This window comes from Salmo trutta, chromosome 12 (assembly GCF_901001165.1).
Source record: "Salmo trutta chromosome 12, fSalTru1.1, whole genome shotgun sequence".
Classification (NCBI taxonomy): Eukaryota; Metazoa; Chordata; class Actinopteri; order Salmoniformes; family Salmonidae; genus Salmo; species Salmo trutta.
This window is the reverse complement of record NC_042968.1, coordinates 29,580,931-29,606,315: the sequence shown is the minus strand read 5'-3', so window position 1 is coordinate 29,606,315 and position 25,385 is coordinate 29,580,931. Positions and strand designations below refer to the sequence as shown.

At 44.9% G+C, this 25,385-nt stretch overlaps 1 protein-coding gene across 1 annotated transcript in view; it reads right to left on the bottom strand.

The window, feature by feature from the left end:
• LOC115203313 (solute carrier family 12 member 4) overlaps window positions 1-25,385 on the bottom strand; it is a 52,552-nt gene that overhangs the window by 24,496 nt on the left and 2,671 nt on the right. Inside the window, exons 2-7 of the mRNA XM_029767892.1 lie at window positions 3,205-3,299; window positions 2,550-2,681; window positions 1,749-1,895; window positions 1,242-1,296; window positions 912-1,042; window positions 230-471 (exon numbers count right to left, since the gene is read on the bottom strand). Coding sequence (XP_029623752.1) covers window positions 230-471; window positions 912-1,042; window positions 1,242-1,296; window positions 1,749-1,895; window positions 2,550-2,681; window positions 3,205-3,299 — 802 coding nt within the window. The remainder of the gene's footprint in view (window positions 1-229; window positions 472-911; window positions 1,043-1,241; window positions 1,297-1,748; window positions 1,896-2,549; window positions 2,682-3,204; window positions 3,300-25,385) is intronic.

Below are 25,385 nucleotides of genomic sequence, written 5' to 3'. Positions count from 1 at the left end.
AATGAAAAACATTTACAGTATGCGTACAGTAGCTAGATCTTAAGGATAAAGTTCAACAATGGAAATACAATTATATCTCCCTTGACCATTCCAGCCAGAGGAACAGCAAGTGTTTTGGCTTACGTCGGGGACAAACTGATCATTATCACCAAATTAAATCCACATCAATTATACCATTATCCCCATTTCCTGTTTAGACAAAGATGTAAAAAAATCCCCAGTGCCTTACGAGAAGTCGGGCGGTTGGAAAATGGACTTAATGGCCCCGGCGTAGATGGAGACAATAGAGATGATGACACAGGCCAGGAAGAGAGAGGCCAGCTTGTTGACGTATTTCACCCCCACAAAGACCACCACGGCCATGAGGCTGAGACAGATGGTGCCGTACACCCTCATGTTGTTGAGGATGGCACTGTCGCCCCCGTGGTGGTCGCTGGCGTGGAAGATGGCCGCCTGGGGAACCAGGTATTTCTGGGAGAGGACAATGACAACAGAAGTAATTAAGGTACACTTTCTGTGAGACACACACATTTAATATCTTATATGTGCATTCATAATGCACTTATAATGGCTTCTACAACTCACTATACAGTAAGAGCAGAACAGAAGTCTTTCACTTTAAATGTATTTTGAGTACTCCGAATATACGAATATCAGTCATATACTACAGTCTACAACAGCAACATTATGTGGATCAAATGTATGTTCAGCTAATATTATTGGATCCCATTTTTACATGTATGTTACTCCATCTCAATATGATTGAGTACATTGACCTATTTTACTGCGGTATATTTTTTGCGTCCCAAATTGCACCCTATTCCCTACATATTGCACTACTATAGGCCCTGATCAAAAGTAGTGCACTAAATAGGGAATAGGGTGCCATTTGGGAGCAGATGATAACTCACCAGGAAGATCTCTATAGCTCCCAATATGTACATGGCAGCAGCAAAGGTTGTTCCCAGGTAGAAACAGATTCCTACAGCCCCACCAAACTCAGCACCCAGGGAACGAGAGATCATGAAGTACGCCCCTCCGGCTACAACAGAGAGCAGAACAGAGTTAATATGGATGAAACTGGTCAGAATAGACTGACGGTGTGATCATATGTTAGTTATGTCATAAAAATTATATTACCTTGTTAATGTCATGTTTATGTAACTGTTACAACTAACGTGTTTTAAGTGTAAAATGTACGTTTGGATTCTCAGTCTTCAAAGCTTGTACTGTACTCTCACCTGGGACAACACCATTTGTAGCTATGGCACTCATGGATATGGCAGTGAGCATTGTCTGTCAAACAGGAGAGAATATGAACACCATCAAATAAGGCCAGTCAGTCTTTATGAGAGAGTTCTGGATGTTTTATGTTGTGCCCATCAACCAATACACTTTGCTCTTTATCCACATAATAAACACACTTAGCAATAGAGGCATCACTTGTCATTGGACAACTGAACATAATTCATCCATCATATTGGAAAGGTTGAGACATAAACCACAAATATATTATATGTCCTTTGGAGTAAACAGCAGGATGTGGAAACTGCTGTGGGTTCTATTCAGCCTCGTAATGTTAACTGGCTGACTGGCTGGTGACCCGGTTTTAACGGAGGGTTTGGCAAGTGGACAAGAAAAGCATGTCAATGGTCTTCTAACATTGCCAGACAGTGTGTGTGTGTGCATGCATGTGAGTGTGTCTGTGAGTGCATCCACAATGTGTGTATGTGTGTGTGTGTACTAACACAGGAGCAGCACATGAGGACGATGAGGAATGACTGGACGATGCCGGCTGTGCCCACGATCCACGTTAGACGAAGGAACAGGATGACACCAAAGATGTTCTGTAGACAGGGCAGATAGACACCCATCAGGGTACCCATGTTGGGGGACTGCAGAGAGAGAGAGATGAAGTGAGACAAAGAGAGTGAGAGAGAGAGAGCGAGAATAAACAGAACAGAGAGAGAGAGAGAGAGATGGGTTACAATAATGAAAGAGAAAGAGAGATAGAGAGAGAGAGAAATTAAGAAAGAACAGAGAGAGAGATAAAATAGAACAGAGAGAGGGAGAGAGGAAAACAAAATTCACATGAATTATAATTTATATCATTACAGTCTTAATCTAATATCAATCAGGAAGGGAAAAGGACCAAACATATATTGTGACAGAAAGAAGACAGGAAACAGATGTGAGTGATTTGGTTGTCAAGATAACTATGATAGTACTGCTGTAGTTTCCCATATTTGTGTGAGTAGTGTGTTTCAGTGTCTATGTTTTGTGTGTGTTTCTGAATATGGTATGTAGCACAGATAGACCCACAGGAAATAGCTAATTGATCAGAATTATTGATCAGGTAAGATATTGATCAACTCTCACCAGGGGGCCCACAGGGCACAGCCTGTAACAAACAGGCACCAACACAACCCAAAGCACACGCATGCAAGCTCAGATCCAAACATGCGCAGAGACAGAGGGGTAGAGAGAGAGAGACTAAAGCCTGTTTGAATCTCAAAAGAGAAAGAGAGGTAGTTTTTGTGATTTCTGACCTTTGGGGCCTTCCTGCGTGACGTCTCTGTGTTCTCGGCCTCCTCGTGCTCCCTGGCCCCCTGGGTAATGTTGGTGTAGTTGACCAGCCGGCTGAGGAGGGACGACACCTTGGGACGGATGTCCAACTCCTCCTGCAGGACAGGGACAGCAGAACAGGGAACAGTTAGAGGTGGATGGGTACCTGAGGTGTCTGTGGGGTGTAATAGCCTACAGTAAAAGGGTATTATAGTGCCGTGTAAGGAACTTAATTTGTATAGGTTGAAGAAGGAGTGGTGGTCTATCAATCTAGGCAGTTGAGATTAGAAAATATTGATGTTAAAAGGTGATATGTTGTGTATAATCATGTCATGTATTAGCATCAGTGTCACTGAGAGCCACTCTTAAAATAACTGTCCAGTGAAAATCTCACTTTTAAAAGTCCATATTCTGTTAACTCACTCCCAAATAATGTTGTTGACTCATCCTATACTCCTATCTGTGGCCAAATCATAATTTGGAGAACAAACACCCACCACCATTCCAACACAAAAAAACAGTTCACATATTTAATTACACTTTTTTTGGAAGGAAAACTATTTCACTGAAATTGTAATTAATTATAGGTCATATTTCCTAGAAATCCGGAAACACTGGACTGTTACTTTAAAGACAGACCTCAAATAAGGCCAGGTTCCTGTCATAGAAATCAGTCTTCCTGTCAGCATCTGCACTGCTGAGGAAAGGACTATCCTCCTTGTGATTTCCATGGCCTGAAAAAAGAGATAGAAGAAGAGAAATAAAACATTTATAAAGTAGGCAAGGATAACATTTTCAACCAGTACCTTGGTAAGATAAACAGGGGTTATTAGAAAGTATGAAATGTGATAATGAGAGAGCCAGTTTGTGATCGGTTCCCATTCGTGCATGCTGGTACTCTATCGTAAAACAGCAGTCTGTTTGTTTTCATCTCAACCAACACGTTGCAATATAAAAACACGAAAAATGACATTTCAGACAAATAAACTTTAGCGATATCTGTAGAGGTTACAGGAAAAGGGACGACTAATAATAACTACAGTACAATAGCCATCAAAACCATGCAACGATGCAACCCTGTCAACCACAGTATATACGGTCTATGGTGCTAGCTGTGATGAATCTCCAAGTTAGTTCCCACAGTCTGCCTACAACCTACAGTATATACGGTCTATGGTGCTAGCTGTGATGAATCTCCAAGTTAGTTCCCACAGTCTGCCTACAACCTACAGTATATACGGTCTATGGTGCTAGCTGTGATGAATCTCCAAGTTAGTTCCCACAGTCTGTCTACAACCTACAGTATATACGGTCTATGGTGCTAGCTGTGATGAATCTCCAAGTTATTTCCCACAGTCTGCCTACAACCTACAGTATATACGGTCTATGGTGCTAGCTGTGATGAATCTCCAAGTTAGTTCCCACAGTCTGCCTACAACCTACAGTATATACGGTCTATGGTGCTAGCTGTGATGAATCTCCAAGTTAGTTCCCACAGTCTGCCTACAACCTACAGTATATACGGTCTATGGTGCTAGCTGTGATGAATCTCCAAGTTAGTTCCCACAGTCTGCCTACAACCTACAGTATGACATCACTGTCTGTCTCAGTGTCCCACTCCCACGTTCAGTCATCAACCCGGCAGCTGCTATGTGAGGTATACTGTAACCAGAGACCTGCGTCCTACACTATTATACTACCTTTTAATGCCTTTAGCATATCAGGCACAGAGAAAATAGGAAGGAATTCACTCAAACCCTCTATTGCAAAATGTTTCAACCCAGCATTGCTGATCAAGATTAATGTGATGTCATTAAACAAGATTGAGCAATTAAGCGACTTCTTTTGCATCACCAGTAAGCAAAGCATTCACCCAAAGATAAATTCATATCCAAACATCATCCATTTCTCTCTGGTTTAAACTCTGTTCTCTGTTTCTCTTGATACATCAAGCTGAGGCAGGACATGAGCCCGGGGCTATTGGCAGTGCACACAAAGCATCTGTGTGAATATGATAATACACGACACACAAACCAATCTATTTCTAGAAATTAGGATCCTGACCTTTGGATCATCAGAGAGCATGACAAGTCGTCGAGTCTCTTCAAACAATATTTGCTTGCAGCCCAAATCCAACCGGTTACATTACTAACATCCTGAGCCACAGACAATTACCCAACTGCAGTACCCTATAAGTAGGGCTGAACACCAGACAATTACCCAACTGCAGTACCCTATAAGTAGGGCTGAACACCAGACAATTACCCAACTGCAGTACCCTATAAGTAGGGCTGAACACCAGACAATTACCCAACTGCAGTACCCTATAAGTAGGGCTGAACACCAGACAATTACCCAACTGCAGTACCCTATAAGTAGGGCTGAACACCAGACAATTACCCAACTGCAGTACCCTATAAGTAGGGCTGAACACTAGACAATTACCCAACTGCAGTACCCTATAAGTAGGGCTGAACACCAGACAATTACCCAACTGCAGTGCCCTATAAGTAGGGCTGAACACCAGACAATTACCCAACTGCAGTACCCTATAAGTAGGGCTGAACACCAGACAATTACCCAACTGCAGTGCCCTATAAGTAGGGCTGAACACCAGACAATTACCCAACTGCAGTGCCCTATAAGTAGGGCTGAACACCAGACAATTACCCAACTGCAGTACCCTATAAGTAGGGCTGAACACCAGACAATTACCCAACTGCAGTACCCTATAAGTAGGGCTGAACACCAGACAATTACCCAACTGCAGTACCCTATAAGTAGGGCTGAACACCAGACAATTACCCAACTGCAGTACCCTATAAGTAGGGCTGAACACCAGACAATTACCCAACTGCAGTACCCTATAAGTAGGGCTGAACACCAGACAATTACCCAACTGCAGTACCCTATAAGTAGGGCTGAACACCAGACAATTACCCAACTGCAGTACCCTATAAGTAGGGCTGATCCCCAGACAATTACCCAACTGCAATACCCTATAAGTAGGGCTGAACACCAGACAATTACCCAACTGCAGTACCCTATAAGTAGGGCTGAACACCAGACAAAAAATGCAAAGTTCTCTTTCATCTATTCTAAAACTAGACCCATGCTGGTTCTGTGGTGCCAAGCTTCTCTACTCCCCTGACTCCGGTACCACAGTGTTCCGTACCTCAGTGCTGCTGAGGGTGACCATGCTGCCACAGTGTGTGCAGAGAGCAGTGTACTGTGATCTCTGGCTCGGGACATAGTTAGGCGCCATTCAGAACACACTGTCACACAGGGCAAACTGTTACTCACTGAGGGGCTTAGGCCAGAACACACAGCGTGAGGCTGCATACGCACACACACACACACACACACACACACACACACACACACACACACACACACACAGGAGGGGGAGTGCAGACACAGGAACCAGTACACACAAGCAAGCACGCAGGCACAAATACATATACACTGTGGGTTGTAGAGCAGAGGCCAGAGCAAACACATAGTAAGCATATGAAGATCTTAAAGTATTTCACAACTATGTACAGCACATTCATATTATTATCGGCCATGATGGACTTGTCATTGGATGCAAACAACGCATAATGGCAACTCAAAATGATATGCTGTGAAACATTTTGAAAAAATGGCCCACTTAATCACTAATGATGAGAGTCAACTCCTCGTACCATTTCTGAGATTAGATGGGAATACGTGTGTAAAGACCTAACACTCACTAGTATGATGTCATTGAAAATGGGCAGGGAAAGAGACAAGATCAAATCAATTCAAATACTGCCCTCTAGTGTCAGTTTGCTGTTAGTGCCACGTGAGAACATTGTAAGACAGGAAGTATGTCACTGTGTTTGTGTTTACATTGCAATGTGCGTGCCATCATAGCATCAGTTCTAAACAATGACCGAAGGATGCTGAACTTGTAAAACAACATATAATCCTTTATCTCTGTCTGTACTGTTCGCTTATATGTTTCCCAATGTCTCTCTCTCTACCACAACACCCTCCTCATGTCGGTCTTATTAAAAGGATGGAGGGTATGGGAACGGGGTGCCGTTTGTAAAGCTGAATGGTCCGGAGGGGGTTCTCCTGACCTGATGTTTGATGTCTAATTAAAACAGATTAAAGATTAACAGAACTGTTATGAACGACTCACAGAGAGCCCCCCTGAGTTCCATTGTGCTGAAAAGAACAGCACACAGGGATTACAACGACAGGTTCCAACAAGTCAACGAACAAACGGTGCCTCCACAAAAATGCCTCTGAGCCACAAGAACGACAAGAACGACAAGCCACAAGAACGACTGCCAACAAATTGAGACTTCCCGCTTCCCGCCTCCTCCCACTGTACTGAGCAGTCACCTCAGTCTGAACGCCTTGTTACTATTAGACAAGTCAGCACATTACTGGCACCACTCACTTTTGCTTTTTACAGAGAGAAATAAAATAACTACCCAAGTTTCCAAAGCTATCCAGACATATAATGAAGTTGTTTCATATGTGTTTGACTGAAGAGGTCTTTGAACTAGGCCTATTACTGGAAGTGTCAAAATATCACTGGTGTAGTGAAGTTACAGGCCATCTTACATCTGCAGAATGGATTTTGGAAGATCATATCATTCTTTACTCTCTTTACTAGTTCCATCAGCTTCTTTCTTTGTCTTTGTACATTTAATACAAAGCAGCGACTATTATCCAAGATATTAACAAATACCATATTTGCAGATTCATTTTAAGCTTCAAACACACCAGTAAAACCACCACACATTTGGTTGCCATATTTTCACTGTGGTCCCATTCAAACAAAGGAAACAGGAAAAGGCAAGTCCAAATGGTCTAGTAAGCACTAGGGTGGGGCACGTCCAAGGCAAGTCCAAATGGTCTAGTAAGCACTAGGGTGGGGCACGTCCAAGGCAAGTCCAAATGGTCTAGTAAGCACTAGGGTGGGGCACGTCCAAGGCAAGTCCAAATGGTCTAGTAAGCACTAGGGTGGGGCACGTCCAAGGCAAGTCCAAATGGTCTAGTAAGCACTAGGGTGGGGCACGTCCAAGGCAAGTCCAAATGGTCTAGTAAGCACTAGGGTAGGGTGGGGCACGTCCAAGGCAAGTCCAAATGGTCTAGTAAGCACTAGGGTGGGGCACGTCCAAGGCAAGTCCAAATGGTCTAGTAAGCACTAGGGCGGGGCACGTCCAAGGCAAGTCCAAATGGTCTAGTAAGCACTAGGGCGGGGCACGTCCAAGGCAAGTCCAAATGGTCTAGTAAGCACTAGGGCGGGGCACGTCCAAGGCAAGTCCAAATGGTCTAGTAAGCACTAGGGCGGGGCACGTCCAAGGCAAGTCCAAATGGTCTAGTAAGCACTAGGGCGGGGCACGTCCAAGGCAAGTCCAAATGGTCTAGTAAGCACTAGGGCGGGGCACGTCCAAGGCAAGTCCAAATGGTCTAGTAAGCACTAGGGTGGGGCACGTCCAAGGCAAGTCCAAATGGTCTAGTAAGCACTAGGGTGGGGCACGTCCAAGGCAAGTCCAAATGGTCTAGTAAGCACTAGGGTGGGGCACGTCCAAGGCAAGTCCAAATGGTCTAGTAAGCACTAGGGTGGGGCACGTCCAAGGCAAGTCCAAATGGTCTAGTAAGCACTAGGGTGGGGCACGTCCAAGGCAAGTCCAAATGGTCTAGTAAGCACTAGGGTGGGGCACGTCCAAGGCAAGTCCAAATGGTCTAGTAAGCACTAGGGTGGGGCACGTCCAAGGCAAGTCCAAATGGTCTAGTAAGCACTAGGGTGGGGCACGTCCAAGGCAAGTCCAAATGGTCTAGTAAGCACTAGGGTGGGGCACGTCCAAGGCAAGTCCAAATGGTCTAGTAAGCACTAGGGTGGGGCACGTCCAAGGCAAGTCCAAATGGTCTAGTAAGCACTAGGGTGGGGCACGTCCAAGGCAAGTCCAAATGGTCTAGTAAGCACTAGGGTGGGGCACGTCCAAGGCAAGTCCAAATGGTCTAGTAAGCACTAGGGTGGGGCACGTCCAAGGCAAGTCCAAATGGTCTAGTAAGCACTAGGGTGGGGCACGTCCAAGGCAAGTCCAAATGGTCTAGTAAGCACTAGGGCGGGGCACGTCCAAGGCAAGTCCAAATGGTCTAGTAAGCACTAGGGCGGGGCACGTCCAAGGCAAGTCCAAATGGTCTAGTAAGCACTAGGGCGGGGCACGTCCAAGGCAAGTCCAAATGGTCTAGTAAGCACTAGGGCGGGGCACGTCCAAGGCAAGTCCAAATGGTCTAGTAAGCACTAGGGCGGGGCACGTCCAAGGCAAGTCCAAATGGTCTAGTAAGCACTAGGGCGGGGCACGTCCAAGGCAAGTCCAAATGGTCTAGTAAGCACTAGGGCGGGGCACGTCCAAGGCAAGTCCAAATGGTCTAGTAAGCACTAGGGTGGGGCACGTCCAAGGCAAGTCCAAATGGTCTAGTAAGCACTAGGGTGGGGCACGTCCAAGGCAAGTCCAAATGGTCTAGTAAGCACTAGGGTGGGGCACGTCCAAGGCAAGTCCAAATGGTCTAGTAAGCACTAGGGTGGGGCACGTCCAAGGCAAGTCCAAATGGTCTAGTAAGCACTAGGGTGGGGCACGTCCAAGGCAAGTCCAAATGGTCTAGTAAGCACTAGGGTGGGGCACGTCCAAGGCAAGTCCAAATGGTCTAGTAAGCACTAGGGTGGGGCACGTCCAAGGCAAGTCCAAATGGTCTAGTAAGCACTAGGGTGGGGCACGTCCAAGGCAAGTCCAAATGGTCTAGTAAGCACTAGGGTGGGGCACGTCCAAGGCAAGTCCAAATGGTCTAGTAAGCACTAGGGTGGGGCACGTCCAAGGCAAGTCCAAATGGTCTAGTAAGCACTAGGGTGGGGCACGTCCAAGGCAAGTCCAAATGGTCTAGTAAGCACTAGGGTGGGGCACGTCCAAGGCAAGTCCAAATGGTCTAGTAAGCACTAGGGTGGGGCACGTCCAAGGCAAGTCCAAATGGTCTAGTAAGCACTAGGGTGGGGCACGTCCAAGGCAAGTCCAAATGGTCTAGTAAGCACTAGGGTGGGGCACGTCCAAGGCAAGTCCAAATGGTCTAGTAAGCACTAGGGTGGGGCACGTCCAAGGCAAGTCCAAATGGTCTAGTAAGCACTAGGGTGGGGCACGTCCAAGGCAAGTCCAAATGGTCTAGTAAGCACTAGGGTGGGGCACGTCCAAGGCAAGTCCAAATGGTCTAGTAAGCACTAGGGCGGGGCACGTCCAAGGCAAGTCCAAATGGTCTAGTAAGCACTAGGGCGGGGCACGTCCAAGGCAAGTCCAAATGGTCTAGTAAGCACTAGGGCGGGGCACGTCCAAGGCAAGTCCAAATGGTCTAGTAAGCACTAGGGCGGGGCACGTCCAAGGCAAGTCCAAATGGTCTAGTAAGCACTAGGGCGGGGCACGTCCAAGGCAAGTCCAAATGGTCTAGTAAGCACTAGGGTGGGGCACGTCCAAGGCAAGTCCAAATGGTCTAGTAAGCACTAGGGTGGGGCACGTCCAAGGCAAGTCCAAATGGTCTAGTAAGCACTAGGGCGGGGCACGTCCAAGGCAAGTCCAAATGGTCTAGTAAGCACTAGGGCGGGGCACGTCCAAGGCAAGTCCAAATGGTCTAGTAAGCACTAGGGCGGGGCACGTCCAAGGCAAGTCCAAATGGTCTAGTAAGCACTAGGGTGGGGCACGTCCAAGGCAAGTCCAAATGGTCTAGTAAGCACTAGGGTGGGGCACGTCCAAGGCAAGTCCAAATGGTCTAGTAAGCACTAGGGCGGGGCACGTCCAAGGCAAGTCCAAATGGTCTAGTAAGCACTAGGGCGGGGCACGTCCAAGGCAAGTCCAAATGGTCTAGTAAGCACTAGGGTGGGGCACGTCCAAGGCAAGTCCAAATGGTCTAGTAAGCACTAGGGTGGGGCACGTCCAAGGCAAGTCCAAATGGTCTAGTAAGCACTAGGGTGGGGCACGTCCAAGGCAAGTCCAAATGGTCTAGTAAGCACTAGGGTGGGGCACGTCCAAGGCAAGTCCAAATGGTCTAGTAAGCACTAGGGTGGGGCACGTCCAAGGCAAGTCCAAATGGTCTAGTAAGCACTAGGGTGGGGCACGTCCAAGGCAAGTCCAAATGGTCTAGTAAGCACTAGGGTGGGGCACGTCCAAGGCAAGTCCAAATGGTCTAGTAAGCACTAGGGTGGGGCACGTCCAAGGCAAGTCCAAATGGTCTAGTAAGCACTAGGGCGGGGCACGTCCAAGGCAAGTCCAAATGGTCTAGTAAGCACTAGGGTGGGGCACGTCCAAGGCAAGTCCAAATGGTCTAGTAAGCACTAGGGTGGGGCACGTCCAAGGCAAGTCCAAATGGTCTAGTAAGCACTAGGGTGGGGCACGTCCAAGGCAAGTCCAAATGGTCTAGTAAGCACTAGGGCGGGGCACGTCCAAGGCAAGTCCAAATGGTCTAGTAAGCACTAGGGTGGGGCACGTCCAAGGCAAGTCCAAATGGTCTAGTAAGCACTAGGGCGGGGCACGTCCAAGGCAAGTCCAAATGGTCTAGTAAGCACTAGGGTGGGGCACGTCCAAGGCAAGTCCAAATGGTCTAGTAAGCACTAGGGCGGGGCACGTCCAAGGCAAGTCCAAATGGTCTAGTAAGCACTAGGGTGGGGCACGTCCAAGGCAAGTCCAAATGGTCTAGTAAGCACTAGGGCGGTCTAGTAAGCACTAGGGCGGGGCACGTCCAAGGCAAGTCCAAATGGTCTAGTAAGCACTAGGGTGGGGCACGTCCAAGGCAAGTCCAAATGGTCTAGTAAGCACTAGGGTGGGGCACCAATTGAGGTTGTGTCTTTTTGTGTAAAGGCCCATGATCAGTGCTGCTGTGTGCCACCGTAAAAACAACCACTAAGACCAAAGTGTTCCTGACCTGTTACTTACCTGTCAATCAATAAAGAATCAATAGAAGAGCGGTGAAGTCCACCTCATGTAAACACAGGCTGTATCTGCTTGATTATCTTCTCCCTGATAGATATGGAGCTCTATAAAATACACTCTTCCCCTGGATTTAAATATACAATGAATCAATATCCTAGACTAGAGTCTGAATGACACAGAACTATACCCTAGACTAGTCTGAATGACACAGAACTATACCCTAGACTAGTCTGAATGACACAGAACTATACCCTAGACTATTCTGACTGACACAGAACTATATCCTAGACTAGAGTCTGACTGACGCAGAACTATACCCTAGACTAGAGTCTGACAGACACAGAACTATACCCTAGACTAGTCTGACTGACACAGAACTATACCCTAGACTAGAGTCTGACTGACACAGAACTATACCCTAGACTAGAGTCTGACTGACACAGAACTATACCCTAGACAAGAGTCTGACTGACACAGAACTATATCCTAGACTAGAGTCTGACAGACACAGAACTATACCCTAGACTAGTCTGACTGACACAGAACTATACCCTAGACTAGTCTGACTGACACAGAACTATACCCTAGACTAGAGTCTGACTGACACAGAACTATACACTAGACTAGAGTCTGACTGACACAGAACTATACCCTAGACTAGAGTCTGACAGACACAGAACTATACCCTAGACTAGTCTGACTGACACAGAACTATACCCTAGACTAGAGTCTGACTGACACAGAACCAGTGTCAACACCCAACACAGTTGGTGACTTGCAACCTTGCTGGTCCCAGACAACGGTCAGAATCTTCTCATCTCTAAGAAAGGCACAGTGAGCATCAGCATCAAAAGAACCCGATAGATGTTCTGGACTCAGACAACAGTCAGAGGCACAGTGAGCATCAGCATCAAAAGAACCCGATAGATGTTCTGGACTCAGACAACAGTCAAAGGCACAGTGAGCATCAGCATCAAAAGAACCCGATAGATGTTCTGGACTCAGACAACAGTCAGAGGCACAGTGAGCATCAGCATCAAAAGAACCCGATAGATGTTCTGGACTCAGACAACAGTCAAAGGCACAGTGAGCATCAGCATCAAAAGAACCCGATAGATGTTCTGGACTCAGACAACAGTCAGAGGCACAGTGAGCATCAGCATCAAAAGAACCCGATAGATGTTCTGGACCCAGACAACGGTCAGAGGCACAGTGAGTGTCAGCATCAAAAGAACCCGATAGATGTTCTGGACTCAGACAACAGTCAGAGGCACAGTGAGCATCAGCATCAAAAGAACCCGATAGATGTTCTGGACTCAGACAACAGTCAGAGGCACAGTGAGCATCAGCATCAAAAGAACCCGATATATGTTCTGGACCCAGATTCACAGAACACTTCTAACACAAAAACCTAAGAAGCTTCTTAATAAAGAAACAAAGTTCATAAGACAGTTCGTAAGTGCAATTCCTTAACAATATCTTAAGATTTCATTTTTTTCTTACAGACTTCTCAAATATCTTCTTGCGTACTTCTTAACGATCTTCACAAGATGATTGCCACTAGGCAACCAATCTAGCTAGTAATAACAATCATCCTAGCATATTTCATACTGAGATTACTGTTCTAAAACATGTTCTTCGGTTGAAAACAACCAATACTGAAAGTTTCATATGAAGTTTGTGAATTAATTAAACATGCTCAATTGCTTTCATTAGCTTAATCTCTCACTGCCCTGAGTTTAAGACAAGGGTTTAGGTATCTTGGAATTAAAAACGTTTCCAAGAAGAAATCCAAGAACATTATTTTCAAGAATCAAATTTCTTCGCAACTTTTTTCTTAGGAAGAAACATAGGAAGAAACTTGAGAACATTTCCAATAACTTTATTGAGGATGTAACAGCCGTCGTATATAGTGGACCAAGGCGCAGCGGGTTGAGTGCTCATTTTAACTTTTATTAGAACACTTAAATGACAAAACAAGAAAATTAACGAACAGGATTGCAGGCTAAACACACAGCTATGCAACCACAACTTCCCACAAAGGGACAGGTGAAAACAGGGCTACTTAAGTATGACTCTCAGTCAGTAACAACGATGTACAGCTGTTCCTGATTGAGAGCCATACCAGGCCAACACAAAGAAATACACAACATAGAAAACCATAGAAATACAAAACAAGAACATTACCCAAAAACCCCGGAACACATAAATCAAACACCCCTCTTACATAAATACATATCCCATAAACCCTGAACCACATAAAACAAATACCCCCTGCCACGTCCTGACCAAACTACAATAACCAATAACCCCTTATACTGGTCAGGACGTGACAGAGGAATACACATTAAGTATAACTTAAGGAAAAAATTGCACTTAAGAATACATTTCTTCTTAATAAGGTTTTGTGAATCTGGGCTCTAGACTCCGGAGTTGTGACTTTTCAGTGGCTAACCATTTATATAACCAATAATGCAAAAGAAAGCAAGAAAACTTCAACATGTCAGCAATCACCTAAGCTGCTTATCCATGAAAAACACTTTGTCCCCCTATTAGCTTATTCGGTATGAAAGCCTCTTTGCTAAACTTCTCCTTAAATGAACATTTAAGACTTTATTAAGCAGCGGAGAAGTCATGCAGCTTAGACCTCTCTATGGCTCTACCTCGTGTGGTTAGCTGGCAGAGATGCTATTCTGATTAGTGCTGTTCAAAGGCAATGTGTGTGTGTGTGTGAGAGAGAGAAAGTGTACATGTTTTCCTACATTATCAGGATCACAATGTCCTGACAACTCACCAGAATGTCCTGACAAGGTAGGAAAAAAAAATAAAAAATGAATTGTTCAAATGCTATTTTAGGCTTAAGGGTTAGGTTTAGGGTTTGGGGTTAAGGTTAGGGTAGGTATAGGGGTTAAAGGTTAGGGTTAGGTTAAGGGTAAGAGTTAGTAGGATTTTGAATGGGAATAAAATAGTCCCTGAAAATTCACGTAAACAAGACTGTGTGCGCGTGCATGCAAGCACAGATTCAAATGCACGTGAGATAGAAGGCCTAAACGTGAGTGTGTGTATGTGAGTGAGCATTTGGGTGTGTGTAAGAACACTAGTCAGTTAGCTACAGTAGCTGTCAACACTGGTTAGACTCTCAACGGACACCAGGGTCCACAACAGAGATGCTGCTAGCCTGCTACTGTACCAACCAACACTAAGGTGGGTACACAACTATACCAGAGCCTTAGGCAGTTAAGTTACATTTGATACTGTAATCCTGTGTATTGTATAATAACTTGGTGTTAGTTTGTCTAGCTCATTTGAACTGATCCATGATCTGCTTGTATATAGCCTCGTTATTGTTTTTATTGTTACTATTTCCTTTTATATTTAGCAAATATTTGTCTTACTTTTTAACTTTGCATTGTTGGGAATGGCCTCGTAAGTAAGCGTTTTCCTTGAGTCTACACCAGCTGTATTCGGCGCATGTGACCAATAACTTTGATTTGACTTGTCCTTACACATTTATAAAGGATGGTAAACTAAGTAATTGTGAATATATACTTCATATTTCATAGTTAGGAATGTGTCTACTTAGTCACTGTCTGGACAGTGTTAATAATCATACAAACAACAATGACTGACTGATAAGATGTTAGAGTGTGTTTAATGACACTGGGGAAAAGAAGAGGAAGAAGAATTTGTGGATCCAGTTCTGTTTGATATATTGTTTATCAGATGAACTCAATACGATGAACTGCTTCCTTACCACTAAAGGGGAAATTAAGTTGAGATTCAATTTAAAACTAAAAGTTGCACATGCTTATCAGTGGGTTGGTTATACATTTCAAAGCACAGCCATACAGTCTCTGTAGGTCTTTCAAGTACGCTATTGGCCACTCTTTCACTCAAATCACATCAAATCAAACTTTATTTGTCACATGCGCCGAATATAACAAGTGTAGACTTTACCATGAAATGCTAACTGACAAACCCTTAACCAACAGTGCAGTTCAAGAAGAGTTAAGAAAATATTTACCAAGTAGACTAAAATAAAAAGGAATACTAAAAAGTAACACAATAAGAATAACAATAATGAGGTTATATACACGGGGCACCAGTACCGAGTCAGTGTGCGGCGGTACAGGTTAGTTGAGGTAATTTGTACATGTAGGTGGGGGTGCTCTCCCTCAATGTGAGCAAGACAAAGGAGCTGATCGTGGACTACAGGAAAACATTAATGGAGGGGTGCTCTCATCTTATCTACGAACATAGACAGGGCTCTAACTCCTCTAGCTCCACAATGAAATAGGGTGCAGGCCAGGCAGCAGGCTGTTAGCCAGCCTGCCAGCTTAGTGGAGTCTGCCATTAGCACAGTCAGCGTAGTCAGCTCAGCTTTCCCCATTGAGACCGTGTCTGTGCCTCGATCTAGGTTGGGCAAAATTAAAAATGGCGGTGTTCGCTTTAGTAATCTCACTAGTATAAAGACCTCCTCCATTCCTGCCATTATTGAAAGAGATTGTGATACTTCACATCTCAAAATTGGGTTACTTAATGTTAGATCCCTCACTTCCAAGGCAGTTATAGTCAATTAACTAATCACTGATCATAATCTTGATGTGATTGGCCTGAATGAAACATGGCTTAAGCCTGATGAATTTACTGTGTTAAATGAGGCCTCACCCCCTGGTTACACTAGTGACCATACCCCCCGTGCATCCGGCAAAGGCGGAGGTGTTGCTAACATTTACGATAGCAAATTTCAATTTACAAAAAAAAATAAATGACGTTTTCGTCTTTTGAGCTTCTAGTCATGAAATCTATGCAACCTACTCACTCACTTTTTATAGCCACTGTTTACAGGCCTCCTGGGCCATATGCAGTGTTCCTCACTGAGTTCCCTGAATTCCTATCGGATCTTGTAGTCATAGCAGATAATATTCAAATTTTTGGTGACTTTAACATTCACATGGAAAAGTCCACAGACCCACTCCAAAAGGCTTTCAGAGCCATCATCGACTCAGTGGGTTTTGTCCAACATGTCTCTGGACCTACTCACTGCCACAGTCATACTCTGGACCTAGTTTTGTCCCATGGAATAAATGTTGTGGATCTTAATGTTTTTCCTCATAATCCTGGATTATCGGACCACCATTTTATTTCGTTTGCAATTGCAACAAATAATCTGCTCAGACCCCAACCAAGGAGCATTAAAAAAGTCGTGCTATAAATTCTCAGACAACCCAAAGATTCCTTGATGCCCTTCCAGACTCCCTCTGCCTACCCAAAGACGTCAGAGGACAAAAATCAGTTAACCACCTAACCGAGGAACTCAATTTAACCTTGCGCAATACCCTAGATGCAGTTGCACCCCTAAAAATGTAAAACATCTGTCATAAGAAACTAGCTCCCTGGTATACAGAAAATACACGAGCTCTGAAGCAAGCTTCCAGAAAATTGGAACCGAAATGGCGCCACACCAAACTGGAAGTCTTCCGACTAGCTTGGAAAGACAGTACCGTGCAGTATCGAAGAGCCCTCACTGCTGCTCGATCATCCTATTTTTCCAACTTAATTGAGGAAAATAAGAACAATCCGAAATTTATTTTTGATACTGTCGCAAAGCTAACTAAAAAGCAGCATTCACAAATGGAGGATGGCTTTCACTTCAGCAGTAATAAATTGATGAACTTCTTTGAGGAAAAGATCATGATCAATAGAAAGCAAATTACGGACTCTGCACAACTCTGCCAGGACCTAGGATCAAGGGAGATACTAAAGTGTTTTAGTACTATATCTCTTGACACAATGATGAAAATAATCATGGCCTCCAAACCCTCAAGCTGCATACTGGACCCTATTCCAACTAAACTACTGAAAGAGCTGCTTCCTGTGCTTGGCCCTCCTATGTTGAACATAATAAACGGCTCTCTATCCACCGGATGTGTACCAAGCTCAATAAAAGTGGCAGTAATAAAGCCTCTCTTGAAAAAGCCGAATCTTGACCCAGAAATTATAAAAAACTATCGGCCTATATCGAATCTTCCATTCCTCTCAAAATTTTTAGAAAAAGCTGTTGCACAGCAACTCACTGCCTTCCCTATAGACAAACAATGTATACAAAACGCTTCAGTCTGGTTTTAGACCCCATCATAGCACTGAGACTGCACTTGTGAAGGTGGTAAATGACCTTCTAATGACGACAGACCGAGGCTCTGCATCTGTCCTCGTGCTCCTAGATCTTAGTGCCGCTTTTGATACCATCGATCACCACATTCTTTTGGAGAGATTTGAAACCCAAATTGGTCTACATGGACAAGTTCTGGCCTGGTTTAGATCTTATCTGTCGGAAAGATATCAGTTTGTCTCTGTGAATGGTTTGTCCTCTGACAAATCAATTGTACATTTCTGTGTTCCTCAAGGTTCCGTTTTAGGACCACTATTGTTTTCACTATATATTTTACCTCTTGGGGATGTAATTCGAAAACATAATGTTAAATTTCACTGCTATGCGGACGACACACAGCTGTACATTTCAATGAAACATGGTGAAGCCCCAAAATTGCCCTCGCTAGAAGCCTGTGTTTCAGACATAAGGAAGTGGATGGCTGCAAACTTTAAACTCAGACAAAACAGAGATGCTTGTTCTAGGGCCCAAGAAACAAAGAGATCTTCTGTTGAATCTGACAATTAATCTGGATGGTTGTACAGTCGTCTCAAATAAAACTGTGAAGGACCTCGGCGTTACTCTGGACCCTGATCTCTCTTTTGAAGAACATATCAAGACTGTTTCAAGGACAGCTTTTTTCCATCTACGTAACATTGCAAAAATCAGAAACTTTCTGTCCAAATATGACGCAGAAAAATTAATCCAGGCTTTTGTTACTTCTAGGCTGGACTACGGCAATGCTCTACTTTCCGGCTACCCGGATAAAGCACTAAACAAACGTCAGTTAGTGCTAAATACGGCTGCTAGAATCCTGACTAGAACCCCAAAATTTGATCATATTACTCCAGTGCTAGCCTCCCTACACTGGCTTCCTGTTAAGGCAAGGGCTGATTTCAAGGTTTTACTGCTAACCTACAAAGCATTACATGGGCTTGCTCCTACCTATCTTTCCGATTTGGTCCTGCCGTACATACCTACACGTACGCTACGGTCACAAGACGCAGGCCTCCTAATTGTCCCTAGAATTTCTAAGCAAACGGCTGGAGGTAGGGCTTTCTCCTATAGAGCTCCATTTTTATGGAATGGTCTGCCTACCCATGTGAGAGACGCAGACTCAGTCTCAACCTTTAAGTCTTTACTGAAGACATATCTCTTCAGTAGGTCCTATGATTAAGTATAGTCTGGCCCAGGAGTGTGAAGGTGAACGGAAAGGCTGGAGCAACGAACCGCCCTTGCTGTCTCTGCCTTGCCGGTTCCCCTCTTTCCACTGGGATTCTCTGTCTCTAACCCTATTACAGGGGCTGAGTCACTGGCTTACTGGTGTTCTTCCATGCCGTCCATGGGAGGGGTGCGTCACTTGAGTGGGTTGAGTCACTGACGTGGTCTTCCTGTATGGCTTGGCGCCCCCCCTTGGGTTGTGCCATGGCGGAGATCTTTGTGGGCTATACTCGGCCTTGTCTTCGGACGGTAAGTTGGTGGTTGTAGACATCCCTCTAGTGGTGTGGGGGCTGTGCGTTGGCAAAGTGGGTGGGGTTATATCCTGCCTGTTTGGCCCTGTCCGGGGGTATCATCGGATGGGGCCACAGTGTCTTCTGATCCCGCCTGTCTCAGCCTCCAGTATTTATGCTGCAGTAGTTTATGTGTCGGGGGGCTAGGGTCAGTCTGTTACATCTGGAGTATTTCTCTTGTCTTATCCGGTGTCCTGTGTGAATTTATATATGCTCTCTTTAATTCTCTCTTTCTCTCTTTCTTTCTTTCTCTCAGAGGACCTGAGCCCTAGGACCATGCCTCAGGACTACCTGGCATGATGACTCCTTGCTGTCCCCAGTCCACCTGGGCATGCTGCTGCTCCAGTTTCAACTGTTCTGCCTGCGGCTATGGAACCCTGACCTGTTCACCGGACGTGCTTGTTGCACCCTCGACAACTACTATGATTATTATTATTTGACCATAATTGTCATTTATGAACATTTTAACATCTTGACCATGTTCTGTTATAATATCCACCCGGCACAGCCAGAAGAGGACTGGCCACCCCTCATAGCCTGGTTCCTCTCTAGGTTTCTTCCGAGGTTTTTTGCCTTTCTTGGGAGTTTTTCCTAGGGAGTTTTTCCTAGCCACCGTGCTTCTTTCACATGTATTGCTTGCTGTTTGGGGTTTTAGGCTGGGTTTCTGTACAGCACTTTGAGATTTCAGCTGATGTACGAAGGGCTATATAAATACATTTGATTTGATTTGAAGTGACAAGGCATAGATAATAAACAGTGAGTAGCAGCAGTGTACAAAACGAGGGGGGTCAATGTAAATTGTCCGGTGGCGATTTTATTAATTGTTCAGCAGTCTTATGGCTTGGGGGTAGAAGCTGTTGAGGAGCCTTTTGGTCCTAGACTTGGCGCTCCGGAACCGCTTGCCGTGTGGTAGCAGAGAAAACAGTCTATAACTTGGGTGACTGGAGTCTCTGATAATTTTATGGGCTTTCCTCTGACACGCCTATTGTATAGGTCCTGTATGGCAGGAAGCTTGGCCCCAGTGATGTACTGGGTTGTTCACACTACTCTCTGTAGCGCCTTACGGTCAGTTGCCGAGCAGTTGCCATACCAGGCGGTGATGAAAAGGGTCAGGATGCTCTCGATGGTGTAGTTGTAGAACCTTTTGAGGATCTGGGGACCCATGCCAAATCTTTTCAGTCTCCTGAGGGGGAAAAGGTTTTGTCATGCCCTCTTCATGACTGTCTTGGTATGTTTGGACCATGATAGTTCGTTGGTGATGTGGACACCAAGGAACTTGAAACTCTCAAAACCGCTCCACTACAGCCTCATTAATGTTTTCCTGTAGTCCACGATCAGCTCCTTTGTCTTGCTCACATTGAGGGAGAGGTTGTTGTCCTGGCACCACGCTGCCAGTTCTCTGACTTCCTCCCTATAGGCCGTCTCATCGTTGTCGGTGATCAGGCCTACCACTTTGTGTTGTCAGAAAACTTAATGATGGTGTTGGAGTCGTGTTTGGCCACGCACGCGTGGCTGAACAGGGAATACAGGAGGGGACTAAGTACACACCCCTGAGGGGCCCAAGTGTTAAGGATCAGCGTGGCAGACGTGTTGTTGCCTACTCTTACCACTTGGGCGCGGCCCGTCAGGAAGTCCAGGATCCAGTTGCAGAGGGAGGTGTTTAGTCCCTGAGTCCTTAGCTTAGTGATGAGCTTCGTGGGCACTAAGGTGTTGAACGCTGAGCTGTAGTCAATGAACAGCATTCTCGCATAGGTGTTCCTTTTGTCCAGGTGAGAAAGGGCAGTGTGGAGTGCGATTGAGATTGCGTCAACTGTGGATCTGTTGGGGCGGTATGCGAATTGGAGTGGGTCTAGGGTGTCTGGGAGGATGCTGTTGATGTGAGCCATGACCAGCCTTTCAAAGCACTTCATGGCTACTGACGTAAGTGCCACGGGGCGGTAATCATTTAGGCAGGTTATCTTCGCTTCCTTGGGCACAGGGACTATGGTGGTCTGCTTGAAACATGTAGGTATTACAGACTCAGTCAGGGAGAGGTTGAAAATGTCAGTGAAGACACTTGACAGTTGGTCTGCGCATGCTTTGAGTATACGTTCTGGTAATCTGTCTGGCCCAGCGGCTTTGTGAATGTTGACCTGTTTAAAGGTTTTGTTCACATTAGCTACTGAGAGCATTATCACACAGTCATCCAGAACAGCTGGGGCTCTCGTGCATGCTTCAGTGTTCCTTGACTCGAAGCGAGTATAAAAGGCATTTAGCTTGTCTGGTAGGCTCGTGTCACTGGGCAGCTCGCATCTGGGTTTCCCTTTGTAATCTGCTATGGAGATGAAGATATATTCTGATTGAGAGGACTGAAGTGAGATTGTTGTCACGTCCTGACCAGCAGAGGGCGTATTGCTTTGTCTAGGTCAGGATGTGGCAGGGGGTTTGTGTTTGTTAAATGTTGGGTGGATGATTGGGACTTCCAATTGAAGGCAGGTGTGTATAGTTGCCTTTGATTGGAAGTCCTATATAGGTGTGTGTGTTTGTCTTTGGGGTGGTGGGGGATGTGTTGTGTGCACTGCGTTTGTTTGAGCCTGCCACACTGTTGCCGTTGTGAGTATTGTTTGTTGTTTTGTTTTTTCTCAAGTGGATACCTTACATGTTTTTATCAGTAATAAACATGAGTGTCCACAATCCCGCTGCGCCTTGGTCCTTCTATCTCCCATACGACATATTCGCCGAAGAGTATGACTTATTCTGTGACAATTGTGGATATTTTTGATATATACATAAATTGTTAAATTACTGTCATCTAAAAAATAAAGACAACTATATCCAAATTCACTAGTAATATTCTTCAGAATTCTGAATTACTGAAGTATTTTTCATCCCAGTTTATTTTTCTTCAAGTTTTTCAGAACATTTTGAGTTACCTAGGAGAATGTTATTTAAATCGACTGTTCCATTTTGTTGTTATTATCTACCCTCATCCCTTTTTTTCTTATGATTAGGGTTAGTAGAGGGTGATTACAGCACAACAGTGAGGGGCAGAGGAGCACTGTACAGTACAGATGTAGGATCTTTATTTTCACCAGCTAGAGCAGAAAAATAATCCTACAGCAACAGGAAATGTGAATTATTACATGGATTATAATTCATGAACATTCTTGTAGGGGTTGATACATTTTTCTTTAGGGCAAATTTCAAAGTGGAAATTACAAACTTTAGAAGCCTTTTTAAAACTCAAATACACTACAAGTTTGTATTTCCTGCTGTGCATGAAAATTCTCAGCAACAAAAGAGTGATCAAATTAAGATCCTACATCTGTACAGAGGAGGGGGGCCACCAATTGGAAAATCAAATTGACACAAAATTGGCACAAATGGTGGATTCAGAAACAGGGCAGACAGAAACAGCAACAGCTGAACATTCTTTGGATACAGGTATAACAAGGCAAAGTGACAAATAGATACAACATAATTGCACATCAGGTCATGACTTTCTTCAGAGAGTTGTGTTAGGAATGTGTGTTGTTTTTGTGCATGCTGTTAATTCCTCAAGTCAAGCTATTATACAATACAGTGACACTCTCCTGAAGACTTAGGGTTAGTCCCAAATTGCATCCTATTCCCTGTATAGTGCACAACTTTTGATCAGGGCCCAAAGGGTTCATTATATAGGGGATAAGGTGCCATTTGGGACACAGTCTTTGAGGACTGTTTGTCTTTCAACAGAAGCTAATACACTGTAGCAGCCCAATCAGGAGAGATGGGATTCATTGTTACCGGGCAAGCTAGAGGCTGTGGAAAACACACAGTCATTCCCTACATAAAGGACTGCCAATTCCCACTTTAAAATAACCCAGTGTTGTTGTTACATGTCTCTCATAGCTCTAACCCCAGGGGCTCTAGTAGAATAATACAGCTAACCCTACCCTACCAGCAGTGCTATGCTATAGCCTCTCAGGGAGACAACTGTAGCTGTAGCTAGTGGGGTTGTATCCTAAAATGGTACCAAATCCCTATAATAGTACACTACTTTTGACCAGATGCCTATGGGGTACACAGGATACTGTGTAAGCCACTTGGGACAGCAGAGCAGAGTACACCTATGAACACGCTATAGGGCATTATTTGTATGTCGTTTTCTCAGTCTAAAATCATATGTTTCACAGTTCTAAATACAGGAGCTTAGTCACCACTTCTATCAAAGGAAGCATTGATGTGAAAGGAAGTAAAAAATTGCCTACAGATTTACAGAAAGAAACGGTTGTGAGAAAACATTACATTTACATTTTAGTCATTTAGCAGACGCTCTTATCCAGAGCGACTTACAGTAGTGAATGCATACATTTCTTCTCCGTACTGGTCCCCCGTGGGAATCGAACACACAACCCTGGTGTTGCAAACACCATGCTCTACCAACTGAGCCACACGGGACCGTCTTCATGTCTTGTAACATGGATGTATAGAAGAAATGTATAGTGGAAAGTCCCCTCATCAACTAGCCATCCTTATTCTACTACAAATCAGTAACTGACACTGGTCTGCAAGCCATCCTTTACACTTCAGCTTCCCTTCATGATACATTCTTCTGACTGACTCTTTTTCTGTCACTGGTCTCAGGGTTCAAATTAGCAGTCCAGCTGTCTAGAGCCCATCGGTCATCATTCAGTCCACACACACAGAATCAGCTGTCTGCAGGGTGGGTGTTTATCTCTATGAGGTTAAGCCCATCTATGAAGCATGTGGGACAGAATGACAGAAATGGACACTGTTCTCCTGAAGACAGGCTGGGAAGACCCAGGAAGGAAAACAATGATACTCCTCTTACATAATCTACTGTTCTGTTCTGTACTGTACAGTTCAGTATGAGGCCAACTGTTTTCTGTATAGAAGACAAAACTAAAGATTCCTTCAATAGTGGATTAGACTACAGCAAGGCAACAATACTGTAGGACATGGTGATAATGCTGATGCAGACAATCACTCAGACACACTCTCTCACACACATTCACTCAAACACACTGTTTCACACACACAAATTCTCACAACTAATTCGGTCATGCGCAAATGCGGCCTTGCCAGATATTGTACAGTGGATAAATTGACTGGCTGACTGACTAGAACTGACTGACTCCTAGCTTGCTAGCACTCTATTGGAAGGCTTCTCTGGTACACTGGCCACAGTGTGTAGTCCAGACCAGCTCTGGAGAGAGCAGGGCGATCAGCCTGGAACAGAGTTAGCACTGTGACTGTGGCTGTCTCCATCCTCTCCTCCACCCTCTCTAACCAACCATACCAGACCTACACACCTCTTCCCTCCATCACACCATCTATGATAGCCTCCTTTACTTCAACAATCTCCTCCCTCACATCACACTCCTCCTTTTCCTACAAACACATACGCAACACTCCACCCAAGATAATAATATACATTTTTACTCCTTCCTAGTCATCTGTTTCCATCTCACTTCCTAGATGTTATTCTTCCTGCAAGTAGGAAATGGTGACATAGAGAGAGAGAGAGCTCTCTCTCTCTCTGGAAACCCCCACTGCCTGAGAGAGAAAGACAGAGAGAGAGATTAAGAGGAAGAAGAAGGTGAGAGTTCACAGTCATCTCAAAACAAGCATGTGCAGAAAGAGAGAGCTCAACAGGCTTGGAGAACCATTCCAGGTCATTTCATGCCATCAGATGTTTTATTCAATCAGGAGCCCCTCATGGGCAAAACATGAACTGCCAGTGATAACACATAACAGCTGTGTTTTTGCAAACTGGGTTAAATTGAGGTTGCCTGTGAACACTAGATTGTGAACACTAGATTTGCTTTGTTTCACTTTCTATTTCAGTTAGTTCCCAGGCCAAAATCCAACAAAACAAGCCGTGAATGAATTCCATACATTCCAGGAATATAGAGGAGACTTTAGGCAAAAATGTCCCATAATTCCAGGGTGTTTGAGAGTATGATGATGATGATATCAGTCCTGTGGTCTAGTGGAGAATATCTCTACTGCACAGTTTCCCGCCACATGCAGGGACACAGTCACAAAGACGTGCACCACAAACGTACACACACGCATTCTCCCTGCCCACGCATTCTCCCTGCCCACGCATTCTCCCTGCCACGCATTCTCCCTGCCCACGCATTCTCCCTGCCCACGCATTTTCCCTGCCACGCATTCTCCCTGCCCACGCATTCTCCCTGCCCACGCATTCTCCCTGCC